Source organism: Plecotus auritus (assembly GCF_963455305.1).
Source record: "Plecotus auritus genome assembly, chromosome: 10".
In the NCBI taxonomy this organism is placed as follows: Eukaryota; Metazoa; Chordata; class Mammalia; order Chiroptera; family Vespertilionidae; genus Plecotus; species Plecotus auritus.
The window spans coordinates 60,346,070-60,363,072 of NC_137785.1; the positions used below are offsets into that span (position 1 = coordinate 60,346,070).

Consider the following 17,003-nt stretch of genomic DNA (forward strand, 5'->3'; position numbering starts at 1 on the left):
TAACGTCCTGGGGTTCCCCCGGGGGGCGGCCCAGCAGGACTTCTTCCCTGTGCGGGGCGGGCCCGTCCCTGGTGTGTGCGGAGCCCCTGCGGAGGGCGTTGGGTGCTCCCGCTCTGGGACCCCGAGTGGCACGCACGTCGCTGGCTCGGTGCGAGTTGCCCTCGCTGCGAACGAAGCCGCCCCCTTCTCGTGAACTCGCCGCCTCTTCCTCTTCTTTGGAGAGATGCCTCTTCAGATCTCTGGCTCGTTTTTAAATGGATTGTCTTTTCATTATTGAAACGTAAGGGTTCTTGATCTTATTTGGGCCATTGCCAAACGTAATTTTTATGTCATACGTTATAGTCTCACTTCATTTTCCTCCAAGTAGCCCAGTCCCCGGGACCGTTTATTGAATAACCCATCTTTTCCCGCTGCCACGAGTATTTATTGGGCAGCTCCACTGGCGTAGGCCAGGGGTGGGCAAACTTTTTGACTCGAGGGCCACCATGGGTTCTTAAACTGGACCGGAGGGCCGGAACAAAAGCATGGATGGAGTGTTTGTGTGAACTAATATAAATTCAAAGTAAAGGAGCGGAGGGGAGAGCAAGAGAACCGGATAGAACAGCCGGATCCGGCCCGCGGGCCGTAGTTTGCCCACGGCTGGGTAGGCCCTGAGACGGGGGGAAAGGATGCAGAGCCCCTGCCAGTCAGAAACAGACTGAGCAAGTCATTACTCAGCAAAACGATGGTTTCAGAGAAGGTTTGTGAAAACCCCTTTGGGACAAACGAAAAGAAATACTAATGTCCGCCGAGAGTTGAGGGAAGATGAACAAAAAACAAACGAGAGAACCCTTGAGAATAAAACAGTGAGAACCAGCCACTGTCCCGGAATAAGCAACTTAACCATTGAAAACTGTGTTGCGCCGAAACCGGTTTGGCTCAGTGGATAGAGCGTCAGCCTGCGGACTGAAGGGTCCCGGGTTCGATTCCGGTCAAGGGCACGTAACTTGGTTGCGGGCACATCCCCGGTGGGAGGTGTGCAGGAGGCAGCTGATCGATGTTTCTCTCTCATCGATGTTTCTAACTCTCTATCCCTCTCCTTCCTCTCTGTGAAAAATCAATAAAAATATATTTTAAAAAAAGAAAGAAAGAAAGAAAACGGTGTTGCAAGTAGAAAGCTGTACTTCACTCTTCCCTGAAGCTGTATGTAATGTAAACATGAGGTTACATGCATGCCTTCAGCGTGAATGAGCAGCTCTCTTCTCGCGTGATGAAATAATCACGCTCATGTCTCAGTGCCTCTGTACTTCTGTTAGCACAATCGTCATTGTATAGTCACAGGATACAAGAGAAGAGCCCATTTTCCTGTGGACCTGTGTGAACTGGCACATTCGTAACTGGTATCGAGATAATGCATGCGTGCCGAGCGGAACTGTCAGCCCTCTCCAACGCGTGGCACACGGCTGTGTCCCAGCACACGTCTGCTTTGTGACACGGCGTCGCCGCCCCTGCAGCAGCAAGAGCACAGCTGTGTTTCACACTCGCGTTGCTTCTATAAAGACTGTTCACGTATTCTCGCCTTCTCTTTTTGGGTGGTTATGGAATAAATGTGTCATTGTTTTCCTATATTTCTTGTACGGCAGACTCATCAATTATTTTATAGTTATGTATTCTTTAGCCGTTATCAAACGTGCCCACAATCTGTGACCAGAAACTTTGCCTATATAAATGGGAAAAGTCTAGTTTGAGACACAAAGTACTAGCTGTTCTATTTGTTTTTCTCAGCAGGCGTTTTAATTGATTTGCATTTGGTACTTTTGTCAGATTCCAATTCATCCTTGAAATGGAGCTAACCAGTTGGAAAATAAAGCCCACAGCAGCTAGAGCTGGATGTAACCAGAATTACCTCACCTAGATATTAGCATCCTGATGGCCTCACCAAGGCTTTGGAAATGCTGGTATAAAGTGAACAACAAAAATTTAATTTACTCCGATCTAAAGAAATGAATTGATTTCTGCTTGTGATTATCAACCAAAAGAGCATATTAATAGATTTTAGGTGAAACAGTAAGAGTTTTCTTTAAATATAAGTTTACATTTTATCAGTAACTAGAGGCCTGATGCACGAGATTCGTGCACTGGGGGGAGGGTCCCTCAGCCCGGCCTGCACCCTCTCCGCAGTCTAGGAGCCCTCAGGGGATGTCCGCCTGCCGGCTTAGGCAGTCAGACATCCCTCTTGCAGTCCAGGGCTCTCGCAGTCTGGGAGCCCTCAGGGGATGTCCGCCTGCCGGCTTAGGCAGTCAGACATCCGTCTTGCAGTCCGGGGCTCTCGCAGTCTGGGACCCTTTGCTTCTACTGTCCACCTGCAGCGGAGGCAGGAGAGGCTCCCACCCCCACCGCTGCGCTCGCCAGTCGTGAGCCCAGCTTCTGGCTGAGCGGCGCTCCCCCTGTGGGAGCGCACTGACCACCAGGGGGCAGCTCCTGCGTTGAGCGTCTGCCCCCTGGTGGTCAGTGTGAGTCACAGCGACTGGTCGTTCTGCCGTTCAGTCAATTTGCATATTATGCTTTTATTCTATAGGATAATAAATGGCCTTCTCTTTGTTTCTCCACAGTTCTTAGTGGCCTCTGTTCTAATGACTGTCCTCGTAAGATAACAGTAAGTAAACTCTCAGTTGTCAATATTTCTGAGAAATTCCTTGCGTGATAAATAGATACACACGAAATAGTTATAGGTTACAATCAAGTCAGTACTCTTCAGGAGTGACTGCAGTACCCTTCCGTGCTCAAGAAGAGCTTGCTGGGAAGGAGGCACCTTTCCTAGGAGACTTGTCACTCGAGGTCCCTCTCGTTCAGAACGCCTTCTCTGATGTCCTTGGGAAATGGCCCCCTCCCTGATTCCTGGGCCTCCTGCTGCCCTTTAGCGTGTGCAATACCCGGTCAGACTTACCTGCTCTCTTCAATGCCTCCCACACCACACTGTACTCCTTGGGGGCAGACAGGGGTCATCCTTGTGTACTTGGTACATACACAGGGTCAAGCTTATGAATTTTTAATGGGATTTTTTGTACAGTCTTAATATTGACTTGCTGTCTCATGGAATGTTTCAGTGAAATAACAAAATGTGAAATAATTAGGCTTCATTTTTTAAATTGCCTGTTCATGGGAATTATAGTAAGAATGTTGCATTATATTTGAAAGTGTGCGTGTATGTATGGATTGGTATATCCCCACCTGGGCCCTCATTAACCCTTGTTTTGTAAGGAATTAGCCCCCATTTAAAGGTGAGGAAGCTAAGGCCGGGAAATTCAGTTGTCCCAAGTCACAGAGCTGTCAGCGGGGGCTGGACCGCAGAGCCAGGCACAGCCTCACCCCTCCACCCCAGTAAGGCGCTGCGTTACCAACACCTAGCCTATGGCTCGGCCCTCCCACCGCTGAGACACGTGGGAACAGACCTGACCCAGAGATTCCATCGAGGCCCAGCCTCAGAGTGACCCCCCTGAGCGAGTGAGGAAAGCAGGTTCCAGGAGGAGGAGCTGGCCATGACGTGTGGGGAACGGAAGCGAGGATGGTCCCTCAGCGACGCTGCCATGAGGCAGAGGGCCCGGGCCTCTGTGCTCCTTGTCAGCCAGCACTGCACGCAGGCGCCCGGGGAGGGCTGTGCCTCCTGCAGGCCAGGCCCGCGGAGAGCTGCGTGTCGGTAGGAGCCCAGCCGTGCGCGCCAGCAGCTGGAGGGTCTCAGTGCCCGTCCTGGAGGGAGTGTGGGCGCCGTGCCACTGCGTCTCCTGTGAGTGCGCATGGGTGCCTGGCCAGACCCCTCTGCTTCCCGCCATCATAGCGTGTACATGGGCGGGGGAGCTGGGAGGAGGGGAGGCAGGCGGTGATGGGAGCTCGACTTTCCACTTAACTTTGCGGCGAATCAGAAACTGCTGTCACACATCAGGTTGATTTTAAAAAGTGGGGTGCAGGTGTAATGCATCAGAGGCGGCTGTGGGTATTGGCGTGATGTCCGCCCAGTTTGTGGGATGTCCAGGCCCTTTGTCCCTCCTCCTTCCCTCACTGACACTTCCCCACCAGGTCACGTGGAGAACTTGAGGCTGACCTTGACCGCTCCTTTCACCCACACGTTCTAGTGGGAATTGGGGAGGAAGGGCTGCAGTGGGGGCAGGTGGTCCTTCTAAGACCAGCAGCGCCCCGTCCTCCTCCGCCTAAAGCCACTCTGTGGCAGGGGAACAGATCGTGTGGGAGCCCCATCGAGCCCGCAGGCAGAGGGGGTCCCGCGGGGTTACTCGCACGGCCCCCACCTTTGGGCTTGTCTGCAGGTGAAGCCTCTGCCCCCACTCGCCCATCTATTACTTCCTTTGGGGTTCAGAGCCTGTTGGGCTGCCCTTCACAGGCATCGCCGTCCTTCCTCGCCAACACCATAGACCATCCCTTTGTGACAACCTAAAAGCAGCCGCACCCCCTCCTGCCCAGTGGCCATGGCCCAGGTGGATGCCCGCTCGTGAAAGGGCCCATTTCCTGCAAGAGCGGGTGTTCATGTTGCTTTGGTATCATAATAGGAGGTGTCCCATCAGACGTGACCCAGTGTGAGACCGAGAGGGGGAACCCGCGTGTCCACCCGAGTTAACTCCTGACTGAACAGCTCTCCTGCTGCCTGCGGGTTCCCACCTGACACAGGCAGCCTGTCTCTGTGGAGAGAGGAAGAATCGCTCAGGCCAGCAACTAGTCCCCGTAGATGCCTTTATCTTCATTTCGAGAGTCTTCTTCTTTTTTTATATATATACAGAGAGGAAGGGAGAGGGACAGAGAGCTAGAAACATCGACAAGAGAAACATCGATCAGCTGCCTCCTGCACACCTCCCACTGGGGCTGTGCCCGCAACCAAGGTACATGCCCTTGACCGGAATCGAACCCGGGACCCTTCAGTCCGCAGGCCGACTCTCTGTCCACTGAGCCACACCGGTCAGGGCTCAAGAGTCTTCTTACCCAATGTCAGCCACTCCCTCCCACAGCCACACTCTGGACCTTCGCTACCGGAACCGCTTTACTTCTGAGAGCTCTGCACTTATCCAGCTCTGACGACCACCTGGTTTCTAGCCTCTCACTCTTTTTTTTTTTTTTTTAATATATTTTATTGATTTTTTATAGAGAGGAAGGGAGAGGGATAGAGAGTTAGAAACATCGATGAGAGAGAAACATCCATCAGCTGCCTCCTGCACACCCCCCACTGGGGATGTGCCCGCAACCAAGGTACATGCCCTTGACTGGAATCGAACCTGGGACCCGTCAGTCCACAGGCCGACGCTCCATCCACTGAGCCACACCGGTCAGGGCTAGTCTCTCACTCCTGCTGCTCTAACTGTACCTGTTCAGCTTGAAGGCATTAGTCTCTTGACCTGCGTCAGCCCACTCGTCTCTACCTCCCTCCTTACTCAGCTTCCGTACATCAGCCATCCATCACGTCTGTCACCCATCATCTCTGCCACTAACCTTAAAACACTCTCCTGCTGCACCTGCCGGCCCAGTGACAGCCTTGTGTTAGTCAAAACCTGTGCTCCCGGGGCTTCTGAAGGCAAATACAGAGCCCTCATGGTGGCCCCACCACTGACCCATAATCTCCCCCCTCGAGGGAGTATTCGTGTCGTGTCCTAGTCTCACATGGACTCCTAGGCATCTTCTCTCTGTTCTTCTCCTCTGGAGGCTTTCTGGGTTTTCTCTTTGACTGTCTGCTGGTTGAATACGATAATCCTGGATACAGGTGTTTAGGTATTTGTCTTCTTTGGTGCTCTCTAAGCTTCCTGAATCTGTGGTTTCATGTGTCACTGATGTGCGGGAAATTTCATGTCATTATTTCAAATATTAGGGCCTTTTCAGGTCTTTTTTCTGGAAACAGTGATGCACCTATGTGTGGCCTACTAGATTCCCAGGAATATGTCAGAGCCTCTCACAGCTCCCATTTGAATATCTCATTTGCATTTTTCCTTTTAAGAGTTGGTCAACCTCACATGAGTTCAAACTGATAGCACAGCCTCGGGCAGTCTCAGTGTAAACAATTGCTGAAGATTGTTTTTAACAAACAGACCCGCTATTAGGGCTGTTCACACAGAGCAAGCTCTAGATTGGGGGATGCAGACATGCTGAGGGCAGGGCCTCTCAGGGGGCTGCCTGACTTCAGAGAGTGACAGTCCTCTGGGGAGAGCTGCTCAGGATGCTGACCGTATATGACAGACAGTATTAGCGCCTAGATGTCCAACAGATGGCTCACTCACTTCCCACGGCTTACCTTTCTTTTTTATTGCAGCCCTTTGGAGTGAATCAGCCTGGCCCTTACATCATGTACACAACTGTGGATGCAAATGGATATCCGAAAAACGGTTCGGGTAAGCCTGGGCGCCAGGCCCACAACGCACAGCAACGCCTGCAGTCGGTCTACTGGCAAAGTGAACTGGTGGCAGAAATCAGCACGCTGTCCGCCCTGCACCAACCCTTCACCTTCCTATCACACTTGGTCTTTGCGAAGACTTACATCAGTAGATCACAGAAGGTCCTCATGACAAATACGTTAATTCCTCTAATTTCCCGATTGCGATGAAGCCAAATTGTTTTCCGATTTTTCAGTTGAAGTAACAGAGATTGAGAGAAATTACTTGAGTTATTTTGATCCAGTTGTGAAATGGTAAATTCGTTAACAAAGCTCCTCTCGGGAGAAATAAAAATTAGGAACCCAATCTACAACCTAAAGTAACCCTAGTTTTTTCCTGGTGGAATAGAAGCTAGGATATTACATAGAGCTGGTTTTGACATGTGACCATAAGGAAAAGCTCTCGCTCTACTTTTGAAGCAATAATAGAGAGAAATGCCTTCGAGACAAAAAGGAAATGAGACTAAGCGACGGATGTGTGCTTTGGCAGATGCTGGCGGCCTGAGATGGGTTTGGATCGCGGCAAACACCCTGTGATCGCTCCGATTCTCTAAATAAGAAAAGGGGCCGTAACATATTTTTTTTTAATATATTTTATTGATTTTTTACAGAGAGGAAGGGAGAGGGATAGAGAGCTAGAAACATCGATGAGAGAGAAACATCGATCAGCTGCCTCCTGCACACCTCCCACTGGAGATGTGCCCGCAACCAAGGTACATGCCCTTGATCGGAATCGAACCCGGGACCCCTCAGTCCGCAGGCCGACGCTCTATCCACTGAGCCAAACCGGTTTTGGCAGGGGCCGTAACATATTAATGCTTCTCTGAGATGCTAGAGGCCTCGCCAGGAAGAAGCACAAGCAGAGTTGCTTTTATTCTCCTTTTTATGGACCCAGAAATATGGAAGGGCTCACTGCACGGCCCTCCTCGTTGTACAGGACGGCCTCAGAAGCACACCCAGGGAGTCTCCTTTTTAGCTAACGGTACACCTTTAAGCTCCGTCATGCCACTGCCTCAGCACACAAACGTCCCATCAAATAAAAGCTTTCAAAATTCAAGGAGAAATTGGCAAACAGTTATATATAATCAAATACTTTAATAGACGATGCTGGTCAGGAAAACGTAGATGAGGATATAGACGGTTTGAACAAATCGCTTCTTTACGTTTTAATTCAGATACTTGTTAAGCCAGAACATCCAGGACTCGCTGGGGTTCTCCTCCTTCGCTGAGCGAACATTATTCAGGCATATTCTTGTGTCCAAAAACATAAATCGGTAACAAAAGAAAATGGAAAAAGCGATCATGCCCTCTGGAATGCCCATGACCTGGTTTCTCTCTGAAAAAAATGAATTTTTGCAAGAATTGTTCCCTTACCTTAATCTCCCATCAACTGAAGGTCTGACAGGAAGAGCCACGTCCACAGGGCGGGGGGCGGGGGGGGGGAATGAACTAGTGACGGTGCTTGCTTCCTCACTGAAAGGAAAGAAGGGGGGAGGGCCGGAGGGGAGATACAGACTACCTCTGAGCAGCAACTGACACCTCCTTCGGTCTAAGTACAAAAACCGAACGACCGAGTGAACGAATGACGTACGTAATGCACAGAAAGGACGAGAAACGGGAAGAGTCTGCAGCTCCTTCAGCTGCTCAGCAGCCAGGAACCCCTCTGCGCAGACGCAGTGAGTCCGACACACTCTGAAAAGTCAGGGACAATTAGAAACTGCAGCGCCAGACTTGTTAGGACTGAAGGGTTTGCCTCGTGCAGTCCTAGTCCTATTTTTAGGTTGATCCTTCTACTATCTGAGGAGAGCGCTGTTTCCCAAGGTGTCTTTTTGTGTGTTTTTTTCATAAATGCAGCCGGACAGCTCAGCCAGTCGGCACATCTTGCTCTCCAGCTGCCCTACAACGTGCTTGGCTTAGGCCGCAGCGCCAATTTCCTCGATCACCTGTACGTGGGGATTCCCCGTCCATCGGGAGAGAAGGTGCGGACCAATGTATTTTGTTTACCATTAACCTGTATTCTAATATTCACTGTTCAAACATTTGAACTCAAACTCTTGAGTTGCGTTGAATTGAATTGAATTGCAGTGATTCAAATAAAGAGCTAGGAGAATCCCGGCCGTGCCTGGCGGGAGCCCGTCCCAGTGGGGGCTAGAGTTCCCGCCTCCTCTCCTTTCGCCTCCTGAGCCTCGCCCTCCCCGCTCCCCTCGCCCTCCCCTCTCCCCTCGCCCTCCCCGCTCCCCTCGCCCTCCCCGCTCCCCTCGCCCTCCCCTCTCCCCTCGCCCTCCCCTCTCCCCTCGCCCTCCCCGCTCCCCTCGCCCTCCCCGCTCCCCTCTCCCCTCGCCCTCCCCGCTCCCCTCGCCCTCCCCTCTCCCCTCGCCCTCCCCGCTCCCCTCTCCCCGCGCCCTCCCGTCTCCCCGCGCCCTCCCCTCTCCCTCCCCTCTTCCCTCTACCCTCGCCCTCCCCGCTCCCCTCGCCCTCCCCGCTCCCCTCTCCCCTCCCCCCTCGCCCTCCCCGCTCCCCTCGCCCTCCCCTCTCTCCCCGCCCTCCCCGCTCCCCTCGCCCTCCCCTCTCTCCCCGCCCTCCCTGCTCCCCTCGCCCTCCCCTCTCTCCTGGCCCTCCCCGCTCCCCCCACCCTCCCCTCTCTCCCCGCCCTCCCCGCTCCCCTCGCCCTCCCCTCTCCCCTCGCCGCTCACTCAGTCTCACGTGCCTGTCAGACCCCCTCCGCTCTGAGCTCCCAGGGCCTCCATCCGTCCCAGCACTGGGAGCAGTGGCTGCCGCATAAAGAACAGTATTTGTCGAAGGAACGGCCCGGGAGGCGGAAACGCGGTCCTCCCGAGATCGCACACGTTGCGCCGCAGCGCCAGGGGCCCTGCCTGGGCGCCACGTATGTGGACGCGGCTTCCCGTGCCCGGGCTCCGTCCGCTCCCCGTCCAGAGGCGAGTGTGCAGGGACTGGACGCTGAGCCCCTCCTCCCCGCAGGCGGTGCGGAAGCAGGAGTGGACTGCCATCATCCCCAACTCGCAGCTGATCGTCATTCCTTACCCGCACGACGTGCCCCGGAGGTAAGGTCCCCTGAGCTCGGCCCGGGCCCTGCGTCTGCCCTGCGCTCCCCGGAGGGCGGGCCAGCACTGCCCCCTCCCGCAGACCCCGTGCCTGCACACCCCACCCAAAGCCCCGGCGCTCCCGTGCAGACAAATGAAACCTCAGCCGAAAACCAGCAGGTTAACCGCGAGCGGTTTCTCCACGCCCCACTTAGACCGACCGGCCCTCGGTGTACTGGCCGTAAAGCCGCCTGTCGGGGTGCTGGGTTTCCCAATAAGCACCCATCTTTTCACTCCTGAGCTTCTGGAAAAATCTGTCACAGCTTTCCTCTACAATCTCCACATGTTTCATGTTTCTCTTGCTCTTTCTGAAGAAATGTTCCTTCCAGATTTATGGACATAATAAAAGCCAAATTGATTTTACTTGGAGGTGTATTTTGAGATTTACTCACTAGAGACTAACTTGTGGATCAATAAATTGTAATTAGCTCCCAATAAGTCAGTCGCTACTTGCCATTCATCAGAACCATCTTACCTTTATTAAACCTCTGCAATGAAAATGTACCCATTAGCTCTTTGGGGGAGAACGGAAGTGATTTGCGTGGAACCCCCGCAGGGTTCCTGCTTCAGGCTTCCGGGGTGCAGGAGCTGGCTGGGTGGGCTGCGCCCCAGGGAGAGCTGCTTCTGTTCCCGCTAAAGCTGCTATTGCCGCCGGCGCAGAGCGACTCACTCGGGTGCTTCTGTAAGGGGTCTCCCACCCACCATGACACGGGGACGGCCCAGGGTCCCCACAAGCCGTCCCTCTGCACCCACCTGGGCATGTGGTCGTCTCCGCTGGTCGTAGTACATCTGTGAGCGGAGGTCCAAGACAAGGTGATAAGGAAATCTTACCGAAACCCGGTGGCCACCAGCGTAGAGTTCAAGGTGCCGAATTGAGAAGGCAAGCAGGACGTGAAAGCAGCGTCTAACATTCTCCCAAGAACCCGTGACAAATGTACCTCCGAGTACTGTCCGCGGGATCAAGGAGAAATGTCACAGCACCTCATCAGAAATGCTGCCCGCCTCCGGGTCGCTGATGACACCTGCACCCTCGGGGCCAGCGATAGTCAGTCCTGCCTGAACGCAGCGCCTCTGTCTGTGGGTGACACATGGACAGACGGGGGAAGGACTTGAATGAGTGGACCGCTCGTTCCTCAGCTGTCTTGCTTTGTGGTCTCAGTAGAATTGTATCTTTACGTTAAAACGGTCATTCTGACTCTTCCGTTGTCATCGGCAGCTGGAGTGCCAAGCTGTACCTCACGCCGAGTAACATCGTGCTGCTGACGGCCATCGCGCTCATCGGCGTCTGCATCTTCATCCTGGCCATCATCGGCATCCTGCACTGGCAGGAGAAGGTCCGTGCACGCGGGTGAAACGCTAACGTTGGCTAAGTAATGTGCTGCTCTTTAAAACACCGTGCGTTAAGCCTTTGTGACGTGAGTAAGATTTTCTGCTTTTTCCATTTCTGTCCATAATGCCTCTTCGTTGGTGCTGTTAATCCTTATCCGAGGACTGACTTCTTTCCCGTTGGCTTTAGAGAGAGTGGGAGGGAGGGGGAGAGACAGAGAGAGAAACATCCATGTGAGAGAGAGAGACACCGATTGGTTGCCTCCCGCACGTGCCCCCACCAGGTCCAGGGATCGAACCTGCAACCCAGGTACGTGCCCTTGACCAGGAATCGAACCCTCGACCCTTCGGTGCTTGGACCAATGCTCTAACCCAGCCGTGGGCAAACTACGGCCCGGGGGCCGGATCCGGCTGTTCTATCCGGTTCTCTTGCTCTCCCCTCCGCTCCTTTACTTTGAATTTATATGAGTTCACACAAACACTCCATCCATGCTTTTGTTCCGGCCCTCCGGTCCAGTTGAAGAACCCATGGTGGCCCTCGAGTCAAAAAGTTTGCCCACCCCTGACAGATCGCAGCAGTGTTTTCCCAAAAGGGCTCCTTCGTGTCCCGAAAGTATTTGTTTTGCACCCGCCCTCTGCATTGCCACGCCCGCCATACATTACTAAATGTCCACTAAAATCACCACCCGCCACCTCTCACTTACGGAAAAGAGAACACGTTCCCTGTCTGGTCAATGTTCATGGCTTCTCTCTGCAAAAATATCGCTCCTTTCACGTGAGAAACATGGTAACAGGGCTACACAGCCAGCTCATTCTCAGACCAACTTAAGGGGTGAGACCAGGGTGGCCTTCGAATTGGGTCCGGCCGCGGTCCGGAACCCCCCGAGCTCGGCACCTACACCGAGGCAGTCATTCCCTTGGCTTCTCGGGATCCGATGGCGGGCGACACACTGGGCCCACTCTCTGCCGCCTGGCGCAGTGAGGGCCACGCACAAACGTGTGTGCAGCCTCCCGCCCACCGCACCCAGCGGCTGCTCCTCCCTCCCCTTCCTGACCACGGCCCCCACCGGGCCCCCTTCTTTCCACACCGCACCCACCGGCTGCTCCTCCCTCCCCTTCCTGACCACGGCCCCCACCGGGCCCCCTTCTTTCCACACGCGCCCGCCGGCTTCATCCAAAGTCATCTCCCTCTCAGCACATTGGCAGCATTTTTCACTCTGAAATATATATGTTTTTATTGACCTCAGAGGAAGGGAGAGGGAAAGAGAGAGAAACATCGACGAGAGAGAAAACCCATCGGCTGCCTCCTTGCACGCCCCCCACTGGGGATCGAGCCCACAACCTGGGCCTGTGCCTTTGACTGGAATTGAACCCTGACCTCCTGATTCATCGGTCGGTCATCAACCACCAGGCACATTTTTCACTTTCTATTCTGAAATATTATTCAATGTTTGGCTTTTTTCTTTCTACGCTTTAAGTTCCCTGAGAGCAAAATACAACAATGAGCGTCTTTTTAATCCCGCAAAGTACCAAGCACAGTACTTCGCTGGGAACAGAGTCAATATCTGCTAAATCAATAGGGTAACCCCAAAATAATTAGCGCACTTCAATATGTTAATTTGGATGCGCTGGTTAACATCCGGCAGGGGTAGGAGTGGAGAAATAAAATCGCTGGTTCCGTCCTCACAGAATCTCACGTTTACTCTACTTTGAAGTAAATAATACGCAATTAAAAGGCAGCCTGTAAGGAACATCTCTGGTTGGCTTTTAGGGTCAGTGTAGATCATTACTTACAAAATCCCCCCTGTAGACTTTGAAGACCGTGCATGGACTGTTCCAGAATCACACCTGTGCCCGTTCATTGCTGAGGGCGTTTCTAAGCTAACCACTTTATCCCAGAACTGAGTGGTTCGGTGACACCTGCTGCCGTTTATAAACGAGTCTGCTGTCTCTTTCAGAAAGCGGACGACAGAGAGAAGCGGCAGGAAGCCCACCGGTTTCACTTCGACGCCATGTGACCCCCATGTGACCTGCCGGCGCTGCGCGTGGACGGCGCTCGCTTGATTCACGACATGCTGGGTTTGGCTTGGCCGGGAAAGGGGGGTTGAACTCTTTGTTCTAAGTGATCGTCCTTTGTGATTGGGGGACGTGCTGAGGTCAGGGTGTCGGGGTGCCGGTCCGCTGGAGCCCTGCGCAGCGGTCAGGGTCTCGCACTGTGCTGAGCTTCTATTCCTTCGTGGACGGTGCATGCTCTCAGTGTCCGTGTTTGTAATCGTGGTAGAATGATGGTGACGGGAACGCCTGTAAATAAACTATTTAAATGAGCAGGTGTTTCTGTTCCGCTTGACTTCGTCTCACTCCTCACCCCGACGACTCCCTTTTGTGAACGTGTCACCAACCTTCCCCCGCCTGGCGGGTCGGGGCCTCCCGATGGCAGACAGCGCGGTGGCTGGGAATCCGGCTCTGGAATCACGCGGGACAGACCTGCCTGAACCCTGGTCCCACCCTTGCAGGCGGTGGGAACGTGGCGGTGGGAACGTGGCGGTGGGAACGTGGCGATGCTTAGCCCGGGAGCCCGTCTCCTTGGTCACCAGTGGGGCGGGCGCTGCGGCTCGGGGCCACCGGGAGCGCTGAGGGACGGGGCATCTGACGGGAGCTCAGCGCCCAGCACAGCGTGAGCGGTCACGGCCATCCTGCGTCAGGCACTTTCCTGAGACGGCACCCCGACATCGAATGCTCCCACACTTAGCAATCACAGGCTCCCTACGATTGTCTTTCCCGGCGTCAGGAAAGCACATTTGGAAGCTAAGTTCTCGGCAGCTATCGCAGAGGATGTGTTTGCTCATGTTCACGCAAATATGGCAGCGCCTCCCCCGGTGGACAGGCCCTGAACCTCTCCCCATGGCCACGCAGGGCATGGGTTTCCGGACGGAGCTGCTGCGGGCGCACCCGGAGGCCACGGCCACAGTTGCGTTTCCTTCTCCGGCGCTTGCGGGAGCCGAGGTTCACCCCCCAAGGCCATGTCTGTGCGAGCTTCCATGGGCTTCCCCTCGCCGGGACTTCCCGCAGGCTCAGATCCGAGCGTGGGGGCTCAGATCCGAGCGTGGGGGCTCAGATCCGCGCGTGGGGGCTCAGATCCGAGCGTGGGGGCTCAGATCCGAGCGTGGGGGCTCAGATCCGAGCGTGGGGGCTCAGATCCGCGCGTGGGGGCTCACAGAGCAGCCGCCACCGCTGTCTGCTGTGCAATGGAACCAGAAGTCCCTGAAAACAATCACGTTTGCTCCTCGGGGTGGCTTCTGACCTGCGTGCCCCGAGAACGTGTCTGTGCAGCTCACTGTGTGTCTAAGCATGTGAGTCTGTCTTCCTAATAAGCACTCCGGCCTGAGGACTCGCCAGGCATGTCCGTGAGTCTGTGACTGATGGCTGATGGCTCTGAGCACGAAGCGGCTGGAGCGGGGTGAGGTCTAAATGGCTTTTCTGGGCCGTTAACTCGCCATTCGCTGACCCGCCCTTTCAATGTCTCCATCTACCCGCCAAGAGCCGCCATGCCTCTTCCGAAGCGGGACTCCCAGAACAGTCCCACTCCCAGGCTCGGCGGGAAGTCACAGCTTTCACACTCACTTCCCTGCCCGTCCCACTCGCGGTGAGGAAAGGCGGGCCCCACTCTGCGGAGAGAGACTGAGACCCGCACCCTCGCTCACGAGACAGCCCGCACACCCGGGAAGAGCGTCCACAGGCAGGGTTCTCTCTCATCACTGATGTTTCTATCTCTCTCTCTCTCTCTCTCCCTTCCTCCCTGAAATCAATAAAAATATATATTTTTTATTTTTTTTAAACACTAAGACTCACTTTTATTTTATTTATTTATTTATTTTAAATATATTTTATTGATATTTTACAGAGAGGAAGGGAGAGGGATAGAGAGCTAGAAACATCAACGAGAGAGAAACATCGATCAGCTGCCTCCTGCACACCTCCCACTGGGGATGTGCCCACAACCAAGGTACATGCCCTTGACCGGAATCGAACCCGGGACCCTTCAGTCCGCAGGCCGACGCTCTATCCACTGAGCCAAACCGGTTTGGGCTAAAAATATTTTTTTTAATAAGAAGGCTGGGCCTTTATGCTCCCACACTTACCAATGATTGGTGACAGGCTGCCCCAAGAGCCTCTATCAAGAAAAAGAAAATGGAACATTTTATATGCCATTTGGGACACTCAAACTCAGATTGAAAATCTGAGAGCAACATTCATAGTTTCAAATTTAAAATTACTCCTACCCTGTGCCCTAGCCGGTTTGGCTCAGTGGATAGAGCGTTGGCCTGGGGACTGAAGGGTCCCGGGTTCCATTCTGGTCAAGGGCATATGCCCGGCTGTGGGCTCGATCCCCAGTAGGGGGCATGCAGGAGGCAGCCGATCAATGATTCTCTCTCATCATTGATGTTTCTATCTTTCTCTCCCTCTCCTTTCCTCTCTGAAATCAATAGAAAAAATATTTAAAAAGAAATAAGTAAAATTACTCCTACCTATAGTTTCCACCAATTTGAGATGGAATTGAAATAAACAAGCCAAGAGTATATCTAGTTAGGGCTGGTGATGGCACTTTCAAAACCCTTGGGTACGAATACGCAAACATACATTACCTAGGGCTGTCTGTGCCGTGGCAGAATGCTCAGCCATCAATCAGTATGGACCACTTCGACTGTGTTCCTCACCTACATCATCAAAAGATAAAGCTCCCTTTCCTGTAACACATAATTCTCAATCACTGCCTCAAGCGCCCTATTTCTTTAAAGGAAAGTAAACGTCCGGTTCAGCCATGATTTGCAGATTGTGTAAATCATTAGCTGGATGGTTGTGATATGCCATTCTGCTTGCAATATGTGTCTTAATAGATCTGTGCCTACAAAAAAAAGGGGGGGGGAGGGACACAAATAACCAATGTCAGAAAGGGACAAAGAGAGAACTGCAGATAATGTATCTACTAAAGCAAAATGCACCACAGCTCTGCTGGGCCCATTGTAAAGCTCCTCGGAGGGACACGAAACAGATCTTCAATAAATGCACAGGCATACCATGTTCATGGACAGCACAGCTAAATATGGTGACGACGTCCAATCTCTCAATAGCCCAGTGGGTTTTGTTGAAGTTGCTGAACTTGATAAGCTGTTTCGAAAATGGACATGGGAATACAGAGGGGCCAAGGGCAGCCTAGACGCTCTTGAAAAAGAACAAGAAGTTGCTGTCAGAGATGAAAATTTAAGATAAAATTACGATAATGAAGACAGAGTAGTGTCGGTGAAGAGAGGGACGGCCCAAAGACCTCAATGTGGAATGCAAATGTATAAGCTCGTAGTAGTTGGACATAAATAACTTCATGACCCTCGGACAGGGAATGGCGTTTTACTTAAGTCACAACACAATCGATAAAGGAAATTTTTGATATATTGGAGTACATTTACACGGGTGTTCAACCTGACTGTGAAGGAAATTTTGAATGATAACTTCACTGAGATACCACTAAACATCTGCCAGGTTGACAAGTGGTAGTAATGGCTGACAATAACCAAGTGTTGGTATGGAGGTGGAGCAAGAGGAATCTCACCCACCCTTAAATGGGGCTTCATAAAGCAGTGATTGCTCTTCCTTTTGCTTGGTGAAGGTGACGCTCTGTACACTGTAATTCCACATCAACAGAAATCCTTGCACATGTACACCAGGGTATAGGTGTGCCATCAACCCTTGGTATCGTGGGGGATTGGTGTAACCCTCCCACTCCCAGATACCAAAACACGTGGATGCTCAAGTCCCTTATATAAAACTAGAGGCCTAGTGCACGAAATTCGTGCACAGGGAGGGGGTGTCCCTCAGCCCAGCCTGCACCCTCTCCAATCTGGGATCCCTCGAGGGATGTCCGACTGTCTGATCCCAGTGGGATCAGGCCTAAACAGGCAGTCGGACATCCCTCTCACAATCCAGGACTGCTGGCTCCCAACTGCTCGCCTGCTTGCCTTCCTGGTTGCCCCTAACCGCTTCTGCCTGCCAGCCTGATCACCCCCTAACCACTCCCCTGCCAGTCTGATTGATGCCTAACTGCTCCCCTGCCAGCCTGTTTGCCCCTAACTGCCTTCCCCTGCAGGCCTGGTCACCCCTAACTGCCTTCCCCTGCAGGCCTG

The 17,003-nt window shown here is 53.2% G+C and overlaps 1 protein-coding gene across 2 annotated transcripts in view; it reads left to right on the forward strand.

The window, feature by feature from the left end:
• Nucleotides 1-13,158, forward strand: part of ITFG1 (integrin alpha FG-GAP repeat containing 1) — a 58,605-nt gene extending 45,447 nt beyond the window's left edge. The window contains exons 13-18 of one of the 2 annotated variants that reach the window (XM_080644929.1): nucleotides 2,592-2,635; nucleotides 6,281-6,359; nucleotides 8,255-8,379; nucleotides 9,380-9,462; nucleotides 10,718-10,835; nucleotides 12,786-13,158. In XM_080644929.1, coding sequence (XP_080501055.1) covers nucleotides 2,592-2,635; nucleotides 6,281-6,359; nucleotides 8,255-8,379; nucleotides 9,380-9,462; nucleotides 10,718-10,835; nucleotides 12,786-12,845 — 509 coding nt within the window. In that variant the 3' untranslated portion in view covers nucleotides 12,846-13,158. The remainder of the gene's footprint in view (nucleotides 1-2,591; nucleotides 2,636-6,280; nucleotides 6,360-8,254; nucleotides 8,380-9,379; nucleotides 9,463-10,717; nucleotides 10,836-12,785) is intronic. The other variant, XM_080644930.1, reaches the window with a different exon arrangement.
• Nucleotides 13,159-17,003: the final 3,845 nt, after the last annotated feature.